Source organism: Gigantopelta aegis, chromosome 8 (assembly GCF_016097555.1).
Source record: "Gigantopelta aegis isolate Gae_Host chromosome 8, Gae_host_genome, whole genome shotgun sequence".
Taxonomy (NCBI): Eukaryota; Metazoa; Mollusca; class Gastropoda; order Neomphalida; family Peltospiridae; genus Gigantopelta; species Gigantopelta aegis.
The window spans coordinates 33,885,342-33,899,040 of NC_054706.1; the positions used below are offsets into that span (position 1 = coordinate 33,885,342).

The following is a 13,699-nucleotide window of genomic DNA, read 5'->3' on the forward strand; positions in this document are numbered from 1 at the left end:
CAGTGCTGAATATGGATGCCAATTATGCCATTGTATTGCATTCCACACATTCCACTTTTGTCTTCCCTCCATGTAACCGGTGGCAAGCAAATGGCAAAATGATGTAAACAATACAATTAAATGAGAGTGCTCTTCCTTGCACGGGTACTCGAGTCCTATGAATGAACTCGAGTACTCGTTGAGGCCCTACCAGCTTCTCTCTCAATTATAGTGTTCAAAGATATTAAAATGATTAAAGGAAATACATGCCCAATAATTAGTCTGTAAGTCATATCTAATCATTATTCAGCATACAACTATTAAAGGGATATTCCCGAGTTTGCTGCATTGTAAGATGTTCCTGACTAATAACATATTTCTACGATTAAACTTACATATTAAATATGTTTTCTAGTTTAGAATATCAGTGTCTGTATATTCAATGTGTTTCTGGTCAACTTAATATTTGTAATAAGCCCAAACTGGATTTTGTTTTCAAATAATTTCGTACATACGAAAAAAAAAAAAAAATTGGAAATAAAATGAAATTTAATGTAGTACAAATATTAGAATGATTAGACACAAGTTTAATATACAGCCACTAACATTTTATGCTGAAAAATATATTTGATATGTAATTACAATCGTTAAAATGTCTCTGTTAATTGATAACATCTTAAAAATTGCAGCAAACTCGGGAATGTCCCTTTAAATACATTATATACTTTGCTTTTTGTTTTTTTACCATGATATATTATTCAATCAAAACTGACCTGGTAATTTGCTGCGAGCTTACTCCTCCAGCCAGGGGACAACTCCTCGATTGTTAGGCACAGGTTGTTACCGCCATCTTGGAATGGAATCTGTTTTGGTTTGTCAAGCAATCTTCCTCCTAACCTGCGTTCCATCTGTATCACACCCTGTGATTAAAACAGCAACATCTTAAACCACTCTATTTTAATTAAACATTTTAATTGGTTAACTGTTGTTTATAATGTAATTGTTGAAAAGATTTTTTTATGCATGTTGCCCAGATACTCTATTCCAGTAGTTCCTAAATGATTTTTGCTACACTCCCCTCTACACCCCCTCTCCCAAATGGGCAAGTCTCTGCTCCAGTAACCTCTTCCCAGTTATGCCTCTGGGCCCAATTTCACAAAATATTGTAAGCCTAGTTTTGCATGTAACGTAAATTTACGACTAAAATACAATTCTTATTACTATCATAGTACAACAAATATAGTTTTAAGTACACATATTTCATTTCCTTTTGTCATTAAAATGCTCCATCTTCCACAATGATGTAATTTTCAGTGTGAAATAGATGCCAAACATGTGTAATTTATGTCTGGTATAACTGCTAGTTGCAGACTTACACTTACAGAGCCAAATTTACAAAGCCTATTTTAGATTTACACGTGTGTAACTACATACATTTACAATGCTTAAACACCTGCGTTTAAGAAAAACAGGCTTCATAAATTTGGCTACACTCCTGAAATCTTCTTATGACATCTTTGAGGATGCACCTACTTTAAAAACTATTGTTCTGTTCCATAGAAAACCGGTGTCGACTTTACACATGACAATATTGACTATATTGCATGTAGGCCAGTAATATGATGTGTTGATAAAAATAATGAGAGATGCACAGAAATAATACATACTACAAATTTGTTTTTAAAAATTACAATGCAATGAAATAAATTTTCTAATTTTAAAAGATGATCAAATAGTCCTAAAACTAAGTTTTTCCTCTCCCCCTTCCCCCTTTATTTCTTTCTTTCGTTTAGTTTTTTCCTCTTTACCTCTAAAGCATCGGCTGTGTCTTCGACGACATAAACTCTAATACTGTAATCCATGGAAGGTGTGATTGCCGGGGCGAACGCTGCCAGACGCAGAATCTTGACTGCCCGCCCGCCTCCGACCGATTCACCAATCAAAGCATAGCGCTGGAGTTGGTCGGTAACGAGATGACAGTGATCAGCATCTAACTGCATGTACAGAGGTGTGTTGATCGTTTCATGGCCTAGTGTCACCAATTTCTGGAGAGAAAAGAAACATATATATATATATATAGATATATATACAGTAGAATCTCATTGGGTTGAACTTGGAAGGGTCGAATACACTGTAACACTCGAACCAAAAATGTAGTCCCAAGTTACACATACACAATGGATAGGTCAAACTACCCGATGGGTTGAACACTTTCTTAAGCACCGATGGAGTTCGAGCCAACGGGATTTAACTGTATAAGTATTTTACATTTGAAATTATATAATTTGTTAGTTTGTGTGATTTTTACCTAGGTAACTGATTGTTGGGTTTATGTGAATTATATTTTTTTTTATCTAATACTAACACACTTGTACAACAGTTCTGCACTACATCGATATTACGAATGTATGTTAAATAAACTCAGTTTTTATTGAGATAGTATTTTTTCTATTCTAGGTACTGGGTTCTAAAATCTGTCTAGAACTGTTTGCATGTTGTAATTTTATAATGTAATGGTTTATAACAACTGTTTGGCAGTTCGCATAATAATAATAATAACCAAAACACAAAGAGAACAGTTTAAGTGAAATATTGTGTGACAAATTAACAGTAACATCAACTGATCCATAAACACATACTGATGTATTTTAAATGAAGAATGTTTCTGCTGTTTAAAGTAAAAAACTGAACATGTGTGTTTAACCAGAGACTCTTAAAAAAATTAACAATAATTATTTATCAATATGGTTAAACTGGCAGCATATTTCTCTTTTTAATGAATTATTCATAACCATCCCTTTTAATAAAAGAGCACTTATTACTACATTTTTCAAAGGGTAGGTTTACACACAAAAAATGTAAAATAAATCCCCCAGATCTCTAAAAAATAAACTGAACATCCCATGTTTGTAGCAAAAACACAAAAACCCAGCAGCAGATCCTTTCATGCTTCATCGGTTTCCCAATATCTTGGCTTACTGCCATAAATTTCACACTTTTGAGTCATAGTCAATAAAAGTGGTTAATTACATTGCCACACAATCACAACGATGTCAGAAATATATGGCATGTGATACGAGCAAAACCTGGCTTTATTAAACAATTTTCCAATCAGTTGTTCGTCAAATAGTGCCGGGTCGTAAAACCTACTGAGTCACACCAATGAAAAAGCCGGGCCACATTTTTTATTATGACAGATATCGCAAGACGTATCGCATGGTAATTTCCTCACAAGTCGGGGCCCCGCGCAACGGAGGATCCGTTTGTGTGAAGATGTAAATTTTAATCGCATCTAATGGTTGCTGATTTTGCAGGCAGTTAAAACACCGCAACACGTGAAAAGTTTAGCAGAAAATTCGTGCCATCAATTTGTCAATTTCACATCAAAGAGCCGGTTTAATTAAAATGCTTAGGGAGGAGAAATTAAGCACACTATGGTGAAAGTGTGCCAAACCCAGAGTGACATCACATCAAAGACGGTCTTCTGCACAGTACATATTAACAATCAGTAACAAAACAAATTTACTTTCACTGATTGGAGCAAATGACAGAATTTATGTCAGTTTCATTGTTTATACATCTGGCTAGCAATAAACATGATTGGGCATTTTCTGTTTGGTATGGACATAATCAAATCAATTCATTTGAAATGAAATAGGTTTTTAATTTCAGTGGTGTCCCTTTATAACTGAATGATGTTTTAATGTTTTATTTTTATTAAGAACTAGTTATCAGTCATATACCAGGATACATGTACATTTTTTTTTTTTTTTAATATTGCCTTCACTTTTAACATACATATTTATAATTCGAAAATTGGACATTATTACACCCTTACATTTTAATATGCGCCTAAAATTGCAATCCAGCTCAGGAAGTTAAAAAACTTGACAACTGTCCCCTCCTACTTACACACACACACACACACACACACACACACACACACACACACACACACACACACACACACACACACACTCACATCCCTGAACAATGTGAAGTTTCATTAATAGTAGTGTTAGTACAAACTACTAACAGAATTCATCCACCTTGCCTAATACTATCCTAATCCAACCCAACCAATCAAGTCCCCTCCCCACTCCCACCCCCCAAACCCCACCCCCAACATTTATCACCTGCCTTGAACTACCACTTAACTACCTACTGCTTTAATCAGATAAATTCATTCTCCCTGTCTCATACTATCCCAACCCAAATAATCAAGTCGCTTCCCTCCACCCACCCACCCCTATAAACCCTGTAGCATCTGCCCTGAACGTACCTGCCACTGAGGGGGTTCATCGGCAGGGGTGTAGCTGCTGTACACAGAGAGGATCCATCCCCCCTGCCTCATACTAGCGCAGTGTTGGAAGGAAAGAATTATGGGTTTCTTCAACATCGCAGACTGGGGCCCAATCAGCAACACTGGACTCAGTATTGTCTGGCGGTCTGCAAGAAAACAATTTTTATTTCTTTAGTAAAAATTAAAAGTTATTTTGATGATTTTTTTTCTTCCCAAAATAGATGACAGATTGATAAAAAAACACATATTTATTGCACAGAAAACAAAAGTGTTGGACACACTTTAAAAAACTTATGATGCAACACATTTTGGTGACAATATTACAATATGGAATATTTACAAATTCATTTTAATTAAATAGCCAGAGTTAACTACTAACTTTCACAGAATACAAATGTTGACATTTTCTCAAACAAGATGCAACCTTTCTGGAAGTAAGCAAGTTGAATGTCAGAACTGTTTTTAAATTCTCACCATTTAATCTGGGCCTGTCTTTATCATCACGGCACACCGCCATGTACACCTCCTCTACGCAACCCTTCTTGATGGCGCCTTCTGGAATCGTCATACAAACACCTGGATGGAGAACAAGAAAAAGATTTCTTTAACAAACCATTATTTTTATTATGAACCTTTAATTGTGTACTGGTAGAGAGTTTGGTAACAACATTGTCACTGGTTAATCAATAGCGAAACTGCAATACATGTACCATACTTGATTGAAGTAGTAATGGTAAACTCTTTGGTGAGTGCTCTACCACTAAAGACAATACCACACTATACCAGTACCTTGTACGAGAATAGAGAATAGCTGATTGCATAGCAATCGTTGAAATCATAATGTTGTTTTGTCACAACAGGCGCAGATGCAAGATTTCTGAAAGGGGGAGGGGGGGTTGGTCCAAATGTGATGACTGATCTCTCCTTTTACACAGAACAGTTAATATAATCACATTTCCCTGTAAAGATTATCGACAGTTTTCAAACATACCATTAGTCTTGTAAAAAAAATCCCCCCCCCCCCCCCCCCAGATCACCTACTGCACAATTGGCTATTCTCAAAAGAGGCATTCCTATCATTTGGTGTCATCTTAAAATATGTCCTCACTGAGTGCAGATTACAATATTTATTAAAATAATAAAGTTCTTAAGGCAAGTATCAAACAGGAGAAAAAATAATATTTACATGTAGCCACTAAATAAGGTTACACTTTTAAAAATAAAACAAGAATATTAAATTTTAAACATCCATTATAGTCTCTTTGATATAATACGAGAAAAATGAAGAACAAATAAAATATATTATTGCTCACAAATCTAAAGTGTTACCTAATGCAGGAAATGGCTGTGCTTGTTCGCAGAAAAATGTCAGAAGTATTGCAAGATAATGAAATCATTGTGACTTAGGAATGTTTTTCTGTTTCACATCAAAAGGAATACTAAAGCATATTTTAACATATGGTGCAAAAAAAAAAAGGAAAAAGGAAAAAGGAATTTTTTTTTTTTAACAACACCACTGCAAATTGTTTAATTAATTAGAAATAATTAAGTATTAAATATGACATACATAGGCTGTTACACGACAATTCTCCACTGGATAATTAACTACAATTAACTATAATTATTATGCAGGAAACAATGGAAAAACACTGATAACAACTGCAAGCAAAATTGGACAAAAATCATAAATTCCTGCCAAAAAGATACCAGCAAAAACAAAAACAAAAAAGTTACAAGGAGAATTTTTTTTACAAGACTAATGGTATGTTTGACCTTACTGCACTACCATCCATTTCTTAGAAGTTTTCCCCGAATGGCCAAGTTCCTGTTTGTTTCCTGCTAAAACATTCTATAAATCTGTTCCCAATGACAAAATCTTACAAAATAGTAATTCGAACCATTTTAAAGACTTGCACATTTTTCCATGGGGACCAATTATTTATTTGCCTTTGTTCCTGAGAACTCGGGGGGGGGGGGGGGGGGGGGGGGGGGAAATGGCCTTTGGAATGAGAGTTAAATCTGATTTTCCAGTTCATATGTCAAAGAGCGAATAAATTGTCCAAGCCATCAGTACTTAATCTTACTCATAATTTTTAATTTATATCAAAAAGATTACAAAGTATGTTTAAAATTTAATATTTTAATAGTGCCAACTATACAATATTAATATAAATTTTGGGTATATTTGAAAAATTTAAGCTTATGTAGAATTTTTGTTAAAGCATCATGCTGGGTGCTTCAATCTGTTTGAGGAATTTCAAAGCACAAAAAAAGAACACTAATAGAATTTAATACTTTCATTATATTTTATGAATGTTTTTAATTAGGCTATATAAATTAAACATTTACTACATAAAATTATGCACATTTATGGGAATATCATAATGTACTTACACCATAAAATCATTATATTATCGTTAAATGTAAAACAATAATAAGTTTATCTTAATTTCACCTTAAAGGTTCTGCTTTGTAAGTACAGGTAAGCCCAAAACCTCATAATAAACACACACACACACACACACACCCCCCCCCCCCCCCCAAAAAAAATATGATGAAAGCTTCACAAAAAAAGCAGAAGATATTTTTAAATGAAAAATGATTACTTATCATGCCATATATTTATACTTATCAGACGCATTTATCATCACAGATATTATGTTATATCAACAAGGTTTTCCTGCAGGACTTCATGAATAATGAAACAACTTATTAAATACTTATCTTTAGATACTCATTTTCTGTCATTTGTCTGACAGAATGACTAATAGGTTTAATATTTGGTGGACTCGGTCCCATACTCCAACAGTGCCCCTTGACAGACACAAGTGGGGGGCAACTTCATCAGTGTCATCCAGGAGGTGTTCACGGAGATAACATTTTCTAAACAACTGATAACTGCTGTCAGCACACACCTGCTTTTTTATGCAAGCCATCTCTACTGTCATGTTTATTTTAATATTTTTTATTTTTTAAAAAGAAGAAAAAAAAGAAAAGAAAAGAAAAAGTAAAACAAAAAAAATCAGCTATCTTCATCAACTAATTGTATTTTTTCTATTGTTGTATTTATATCTTAAGGTTCAAGTATACAATTTCGAAACACACATCAGTTAGCTTTGTATTCTGTCTTGGACAGCTCATTATGTTTATGGGGCTAGTTTACATTGTGATAGCAACAGTTAGGGTTTTTCTTTAAATATGTCATATTGTTATGACTTATCAATGTAAACTTTGGTGTGATTATTTTCTGGCACATTTTGAACTGAATTCATTAAAAGTACATATTATAATTTGTGTAAAGACAAAATTAGATGCACATCTACATGTTTCAGATCTTAACAAGATTCACATGGGATCAAAAATTTAATTTCTTAACTGAAATTCTGATTTTCAGTTAAAAATCTTAATCATATTTTTCTTAACTTCATGTATATATTTGTGTCCTACCGTACAAAAAACATTATGAATTAATAAGCTGTAAAACCAAATTATTGTGATTCAAGAAAATTTCTGATTTCAAAAATTTTGTCAGTTGGTTATAATCATCTAGATTTGATTATTTTCAGTCACTGACAACTATTTTTGGGTTATTAATTATACGTACCAATAGACAGATCTACGTATACTGTGTTTAATATTAGTTTTGTTCTATTCTTGGCTTGTCATAATAATAATGTGTCTGAGAATTTGACTTGTATGACATGTAAATACTTCCAAAAAGCTTAAAAAAGTATTTGTCATATTATATTAATAACAACGGTTGCTTAAAAACAAAATCCATAAGAAGCTTCACAAATTTTATGTATTGATGACACATTACACCAATCAACCTCAAAATCCACCTGAAATCTCCTTTGTGAAGTTTAGTTAAAAAAAAATTCTTCCTTTGTTTTGTTTTGATGCTTCAACACTTTTCATTCCATTCATATGCAAGAAGATTAAAAAAGAAGATTATAAAAAAAAAAGAGGAGTTAAACCTAATCTCAGGACATACCTAGTGGCAACAATAAATTAAATGATTGTTTTCATTAAATCCTAATGTTGTTGTTGTTTAGTTCTGCATTTTCTGGATTCTTCAGACGTTACATAATTAGACTGGTGCCAGGCAAAGTGGACTGGTTTTAGTAGGACTTACTGCCAGGCTCTGGAGATGAGACATCTTCAATTGAAGTCTTGTACAACTTTCTTCAAAATGTCAGATTTGCACATAACGTATTTCCTCCCTGCATGCCAGACTAATTTTACAAGCCATCAAAGGGCTTGGTGTTTGAACAAAGATCGCTCGATGAACAGTGCCAAAGATCCAGAGATCCAGTCGCTCAGTTGGGAGTGTTATTTTAAAAGATAATCAGGAAATACCATTCATCTGTACAGAACTATCATGCAAGAAATAAGTAGAATATATTTTAATGCTATACTTTTACTTCTGAATAAGTAGAAAAATGGAATAAAAAGTAAACTACTTGTAAAATAGATAAGAAGACTGTTTAAAATGTATGGCTGTGTTCAACCCGTGTCAATCATTTCATTTCAACTTATTTCCGTGCTTATATCCAATTAAGGTTCAAGTATGCTGTCCTGGGCAAACATCTCAGCTATCTGGGTCATCTGTCCAGGACAGTGGGTTAGTTGTTAGTGGTTGGTGGAAGAGAAGAGGGTGTAGTGGTCTTACAGTTACCCACTGAGTCGTTAAAACTCACTCTGAGGGGGAGCTGGTACCAGGCTGCAAACCCTATACCTACCAGCCTTATGTCTGATGGCTTAACCACAACACCACCGAGGTCAGTATTAGTTGTTAGTGGTTAGTGAGAGAGAAGAGGGTGTAGTGGTCTTACACCTACCCACTGAGTCGTTAAAACTCACTTTGAGGGGGAGCTGGTACCAGGCTGCAAACCCTATACCTACCAGCCTTATGTCTGATGGCTTAACCACAACACCACCGAGGCCAATTCAATCAGTGTCAAAACATGTCAAATGTCACAGACACAGATATTACATGCAAGCACTAATAACTATGGTTATATAGCGTCAGACATATGGTTATGGACATAATTGTAAAAAAAAAAAAAAAAAAAAAAAAGCTACTCTTTCTGATTAGCAGCAAGGGGTCTTTTATATGCAGCATCCCACAAACAGGATAATACATACCATGGCTTATGTTACACCAGTTGTGGAGCACTGGTTGGAACTTGAAATAGCCCAATGGGCCCACTGACAGGGATCAATCTTAGACTGACAATACATCAGGTGAGTGCTTTACCACTGGGCTGCGTCCCACCTTGAAATGTGCCGGTTGCTCCATCATTTTCCACACACATCTGGTAGAAGTCAAACCATGTTTTACCTGATTCTGGCAGGAGAAGTCGTCCACCACTGCTACTGAATGTACTCCAGGTAACGGCCTCCGCGTCTATCGTGCTGGGCAGCTGCATGGAGATCATCGACTGTCGACTGTCCTGCAGGTTTTCGCCCTGCGATGATGGCCTGGGTGAGACGGACAGCATGTTTTTGCCACTGTCCCGCCCCCCAGAACTGTCCATGGAAACACTGCCGTTCTGGCTGATGGTCGGCTCCACCAGTAACGTCTTGCTGTTTTTGCCCAGCGTGGCGGAAAGTCTCTGTGACGAGCCCGTCGTATCGGGCACACTGTAAATGGGCGGAGCTTTCTCCATGGCGTTCATGTGGTTGTTGTTGGGAGAGTCGCCGGGATTCACGTGCTGCACTGTCACCACCGTCTGGGTCAGGTCGGGCTGGATGGACAGCATGTCTGGAATATGAAAAGATTAACTTTGAAAAATAAAGACATGGTGTCGGTAATAAATAAATGCCTTTTGATTCTGTTTTGTGTGATGCTAGAGCATGTCTAAAAATAAAGAAAAAGAAAAAAAAAACACATTGTTTCTGTAATAAACAAATCCCTTTTGATTCTGTCCCGAGTCATACCCCTGGCTATCCAAAGACAGGACCCGGGATAGACATGCTCGAAACCTTAGTGGTACATGAGCATGTTAAAATTATCCGCTCTGCTCCTTTTGACTTTGTTTTGTGTCATGATAGAGACACAGCATGTTTGAAATTAAAGAAAGGAATACAACATAGGGCACGGTTTCTATAATACATAACTTCCTTTGACTCTGATTTGTGCAGAGCTGTATGATTTTTTAATTGTGGTAACTGTTTTGTCATTTAAATCTGTATTAAATAACACACATCTGCATAACCTTCTTACACAAAGAGTGGCAGAGGTACTTGTCTGGGGTATGATATATAATTATGTAATTACAGTCATTGAAAAGTCTCTGTTAGTCAGTAACACCTTAACAATGGCTGCAGACTCTTTAAAGATGTGTAACATTGAATTTATTACAGTGAAACCTCTCAAAACCGGACCCTCTGTAAATCGGAATTCCCTCAAAATCAGATGTTTAATGCGGCACCCTTTTAAATATCTGTAAAGAAGATAACCTCTCTAAACTGAATACCTCTTAAAACCAGACATTTTACTTGGTCCTGAGGGTGTCCGGTTTAGAGGAGTTTCACTGTATATGCAAATGAACTGAAGGGTCATAGATGATGGAGATCTGTATTGTTGAATTATGTACAGTAGGCACATAACACATTATTAAATATATACAATATAATAATATTATTATGGTGTCTTAGTTTTCAGTTTACTGAGGTTTGCTCTTTTTTAATTTTTTTAATTTAAATTGATGAAAAAGACCAAAAAGAAGATGACTAGGAAACCTCATCACAGACCATTTTCCTCCATTTACATTTAGAAAACTCATAGTTTAAGTTTAAATTTACATAATCTAACACGTTTTTGCCAGAGCTGTCAAGCTTGACATGGAAATGGGGGAACAAAAATAAAAGACCAAAACCAATATAAAACTGTCTCGAAATGGGAGGCTGACGTGTCAGAGTTTATTAATCAGCCCGAGACATGCATCCGATATTAATGAGCAGGATTTGCATTTAATATTAATGAGTTTCTGTTTTCCTCCCATTGTCTTGGCAGCACCTCTTAATTTCAGAATGTCATCCTTTTAAAGGTTTATACTGAGTCATAAACAACATGTTCTGGGTCCAGATTAGCGGTGACAGGACGGTGATAGATCCTCTGTCCCACAGTATATGCTTAAGAGCCCAGGACGGAGCCCTCAGGGTCAGAAGGGAGGGGCCAGGAGATGGAAGCTCTGTCAAATGTGTCCATGTGGGGTTTGAGTTGACAATGCTAAGTGTCAAGACCATTCAGTGACCCATTCAGTCTGCAGTGTCGTGTTACTCGAAAATGGCTTTTTAATGAGATCAGAAGCCATCTCAGGAGTGTGCCATTGTTCACAGACCGATAGCAGGCTCACATGTTTTCTTGTAATGTTTCAAAGAACAGGAACAAATGTTTTCGTTGATAAATTAAATCACCGGAAAATACTACAAAGAAATGATATGTTATCTAACACCAAAAGAAAAGCAACAAAATCATAATAAATATTGAAGAATGAAAATTAAACTTTATGTAAAACAGATTTCAAATTTCAAAAAGTGGTTGATTGGTTTCCCTACTCTTAATCTTAATCATAAGAAAAATTATTTTAATTAATTTAAAAAAACAGAAACAATGTTTTTGTTGATATGTTAAAATCACTAACAATCAAATACTACCAATATTAGAAATATATAATATATTATCCAACACCAAAAGAAAAAAAACAAAACATAATAAATATTGAAGAATGAAAATTAAACTTTATGTAAAACAGATTCCAAATTACAAAAAGTGGTTGATTGGTTTCCCTACTTTTAATCTTAATCATAAGAAAAAGGATATTTTAATTAATTTTAATGTTTAACGAGACCCTAATATTGTCGCTACACAGACATTAATAAAGAAAATGTATATAATATGTACATGTAGGTTTATAACTATGTTTTTAAAATTAATTTTCTAAGTTTATTATTAGTGAATAATATTTATATAAATATTTTTTTATTTTTTATTATTTACACCCATTTTTGTCTAAAAAAAAAAATAAAAACCCAATCAACGTTCCTGTGTGTTTTGCTAATGAGCAGGCAAAAACAAAAGAGTAAATAATGGTTTATTAATTATGGAGGTATTGGTTGTTTCATATTACAATAATAAAATGTTTGCTGTACACACTTCACACTAAATAGCACCAAATTGTGATCATAAAATTAAATCTAAAAATGAAGAAGTTTAATTTAATTTTTTTTAAATAAATAGATTTACAGTGTATCAATGAATTTTTGGGTTGTTTTAATCTTTCTTCTTTAAACTGCCTTTGTGTAATAAATTGTCTGTTCATTTTCTATACAAACAAAACAATTAATTTATGTCAGTCGAGGAGATTCCCCGCCAATTTAGGTGACAATCAATGGACAGAGCAAGCCATCAATCCGTCTTGTTATGTCCTGGTCATTGTTCCCTTTGTAAACAAAAGACTTTTATCATAACCTTCCGCTCCCCACATCATCAATTTTTGCACACACAAACAAACATGCTCATTAAGTCCAGATTGTTTGTTACCCTGCCCCAAGCCAACAGAATCTTTCTTTTTTTCTTTCTCTTTTTCTATTTTAATGTTACAGTGAGGTCCCTTCTCAGCTTGCGACAAACAGATTAGGAAGTTTTAGTCATTATAGGCAAAGAACAGATCCAAACAGAGCCATTGAAAAGTTACAGTTTGAGGACGATAACGGTTTCACAGAAACCATTCCAGGTTTACAGAAACCATTCCCAGTGTTTTAAATCAGCTGGCAATGCAAGACATTTACAGTGAGACATCGTTAAAAGAAATATAGTGTATACTTTATGCATTTGTTACCCATTTCCCAGATGTCTCCTGGGCAATAACGGGGGCGACCCCTGACCTGCATGTTTGGCCTGGTTAGGATTTAATATACAAAAAAGGGAGGAAATGATCTAAACAACAGAAATTGTCTTTGTGTTGTTCATCATGGGTGGTTAGCCAGCCTTCATCTCAAGGGGGGATAAAGCAAATAATACGATTTGTCACAAGGGTGCTCAACAAAGAGAAGACATATCGAGAAAAGTGAATTACACAGACACGTGTCTGTTACAGTGACTTTTCCAACAAAGGCCAGGTCAGACCAACCCTGGGACACAACACTGCATGCACAGACTCAAAAGGTGTAAGTGATGTGAAGCTGGAACCAAGGGAGGAGCAAGTCTTACACCATATATCGCTGTGTATTAGCTGACTTTTTGGTATGTACTTTATTAAGCCAAAGGATGGGGTCGGCTTATCTACAGAGTCAACATTCCGTGAAGCTATATTTTCGATCACATCGAGTTGAGTGAGTCAGTGACGTCACCGCCCAACTTTAATCCACTGTTTAATAAATGCCTAAGCTTTCACTTGAAACAAAATA

The 13,699-nt window shown here is 35.0% G+C and overlaps 1 protein-coding gene across 8 annotated transcripts in view; it reads right to left on the reverse strand.

The window, feature by feature from the left end:
• The window catches only part of LOC121378276 (netrin receptor UNC5C-like), a 174,616-nt gene that overhangs the window by 19,286 nt on the left and 141,631 nt on the right, over nucleotides 1-13,699 (reverse strand). For all 8 annotated transcript variants that reach the window (XM_041506369.1, XM_041506367.1, XM_041506366.1 and 5 more), the window contains 5 exons: nucleotides 9,627-10,049; nucleotides 4,757-4,858; nucleotides 4,262-4,428; nucleotides 1,788-2,024; nucleotides 753-899 (listed from right to left, as the gene is read on the reverse strand). In XM_041506369.1, the coding sequence (XP_041362303.1) occupies nucleotides 753-899; nucleotides 1,788-2,024; nucleotides 4,262-4,428; nucleotides 4,757-4,858; nucleotides 9,627-10,049 (1,076 nt within the window). The remainder of the gene's footprint in view (nucleotides 1-752; nucleotides 900-1,787; nucleotides 2,025-4,261; nucleotides 4,429-4,756; nucleotides 4,859-9,626; nucleotides 10,050-13,699) is intronic.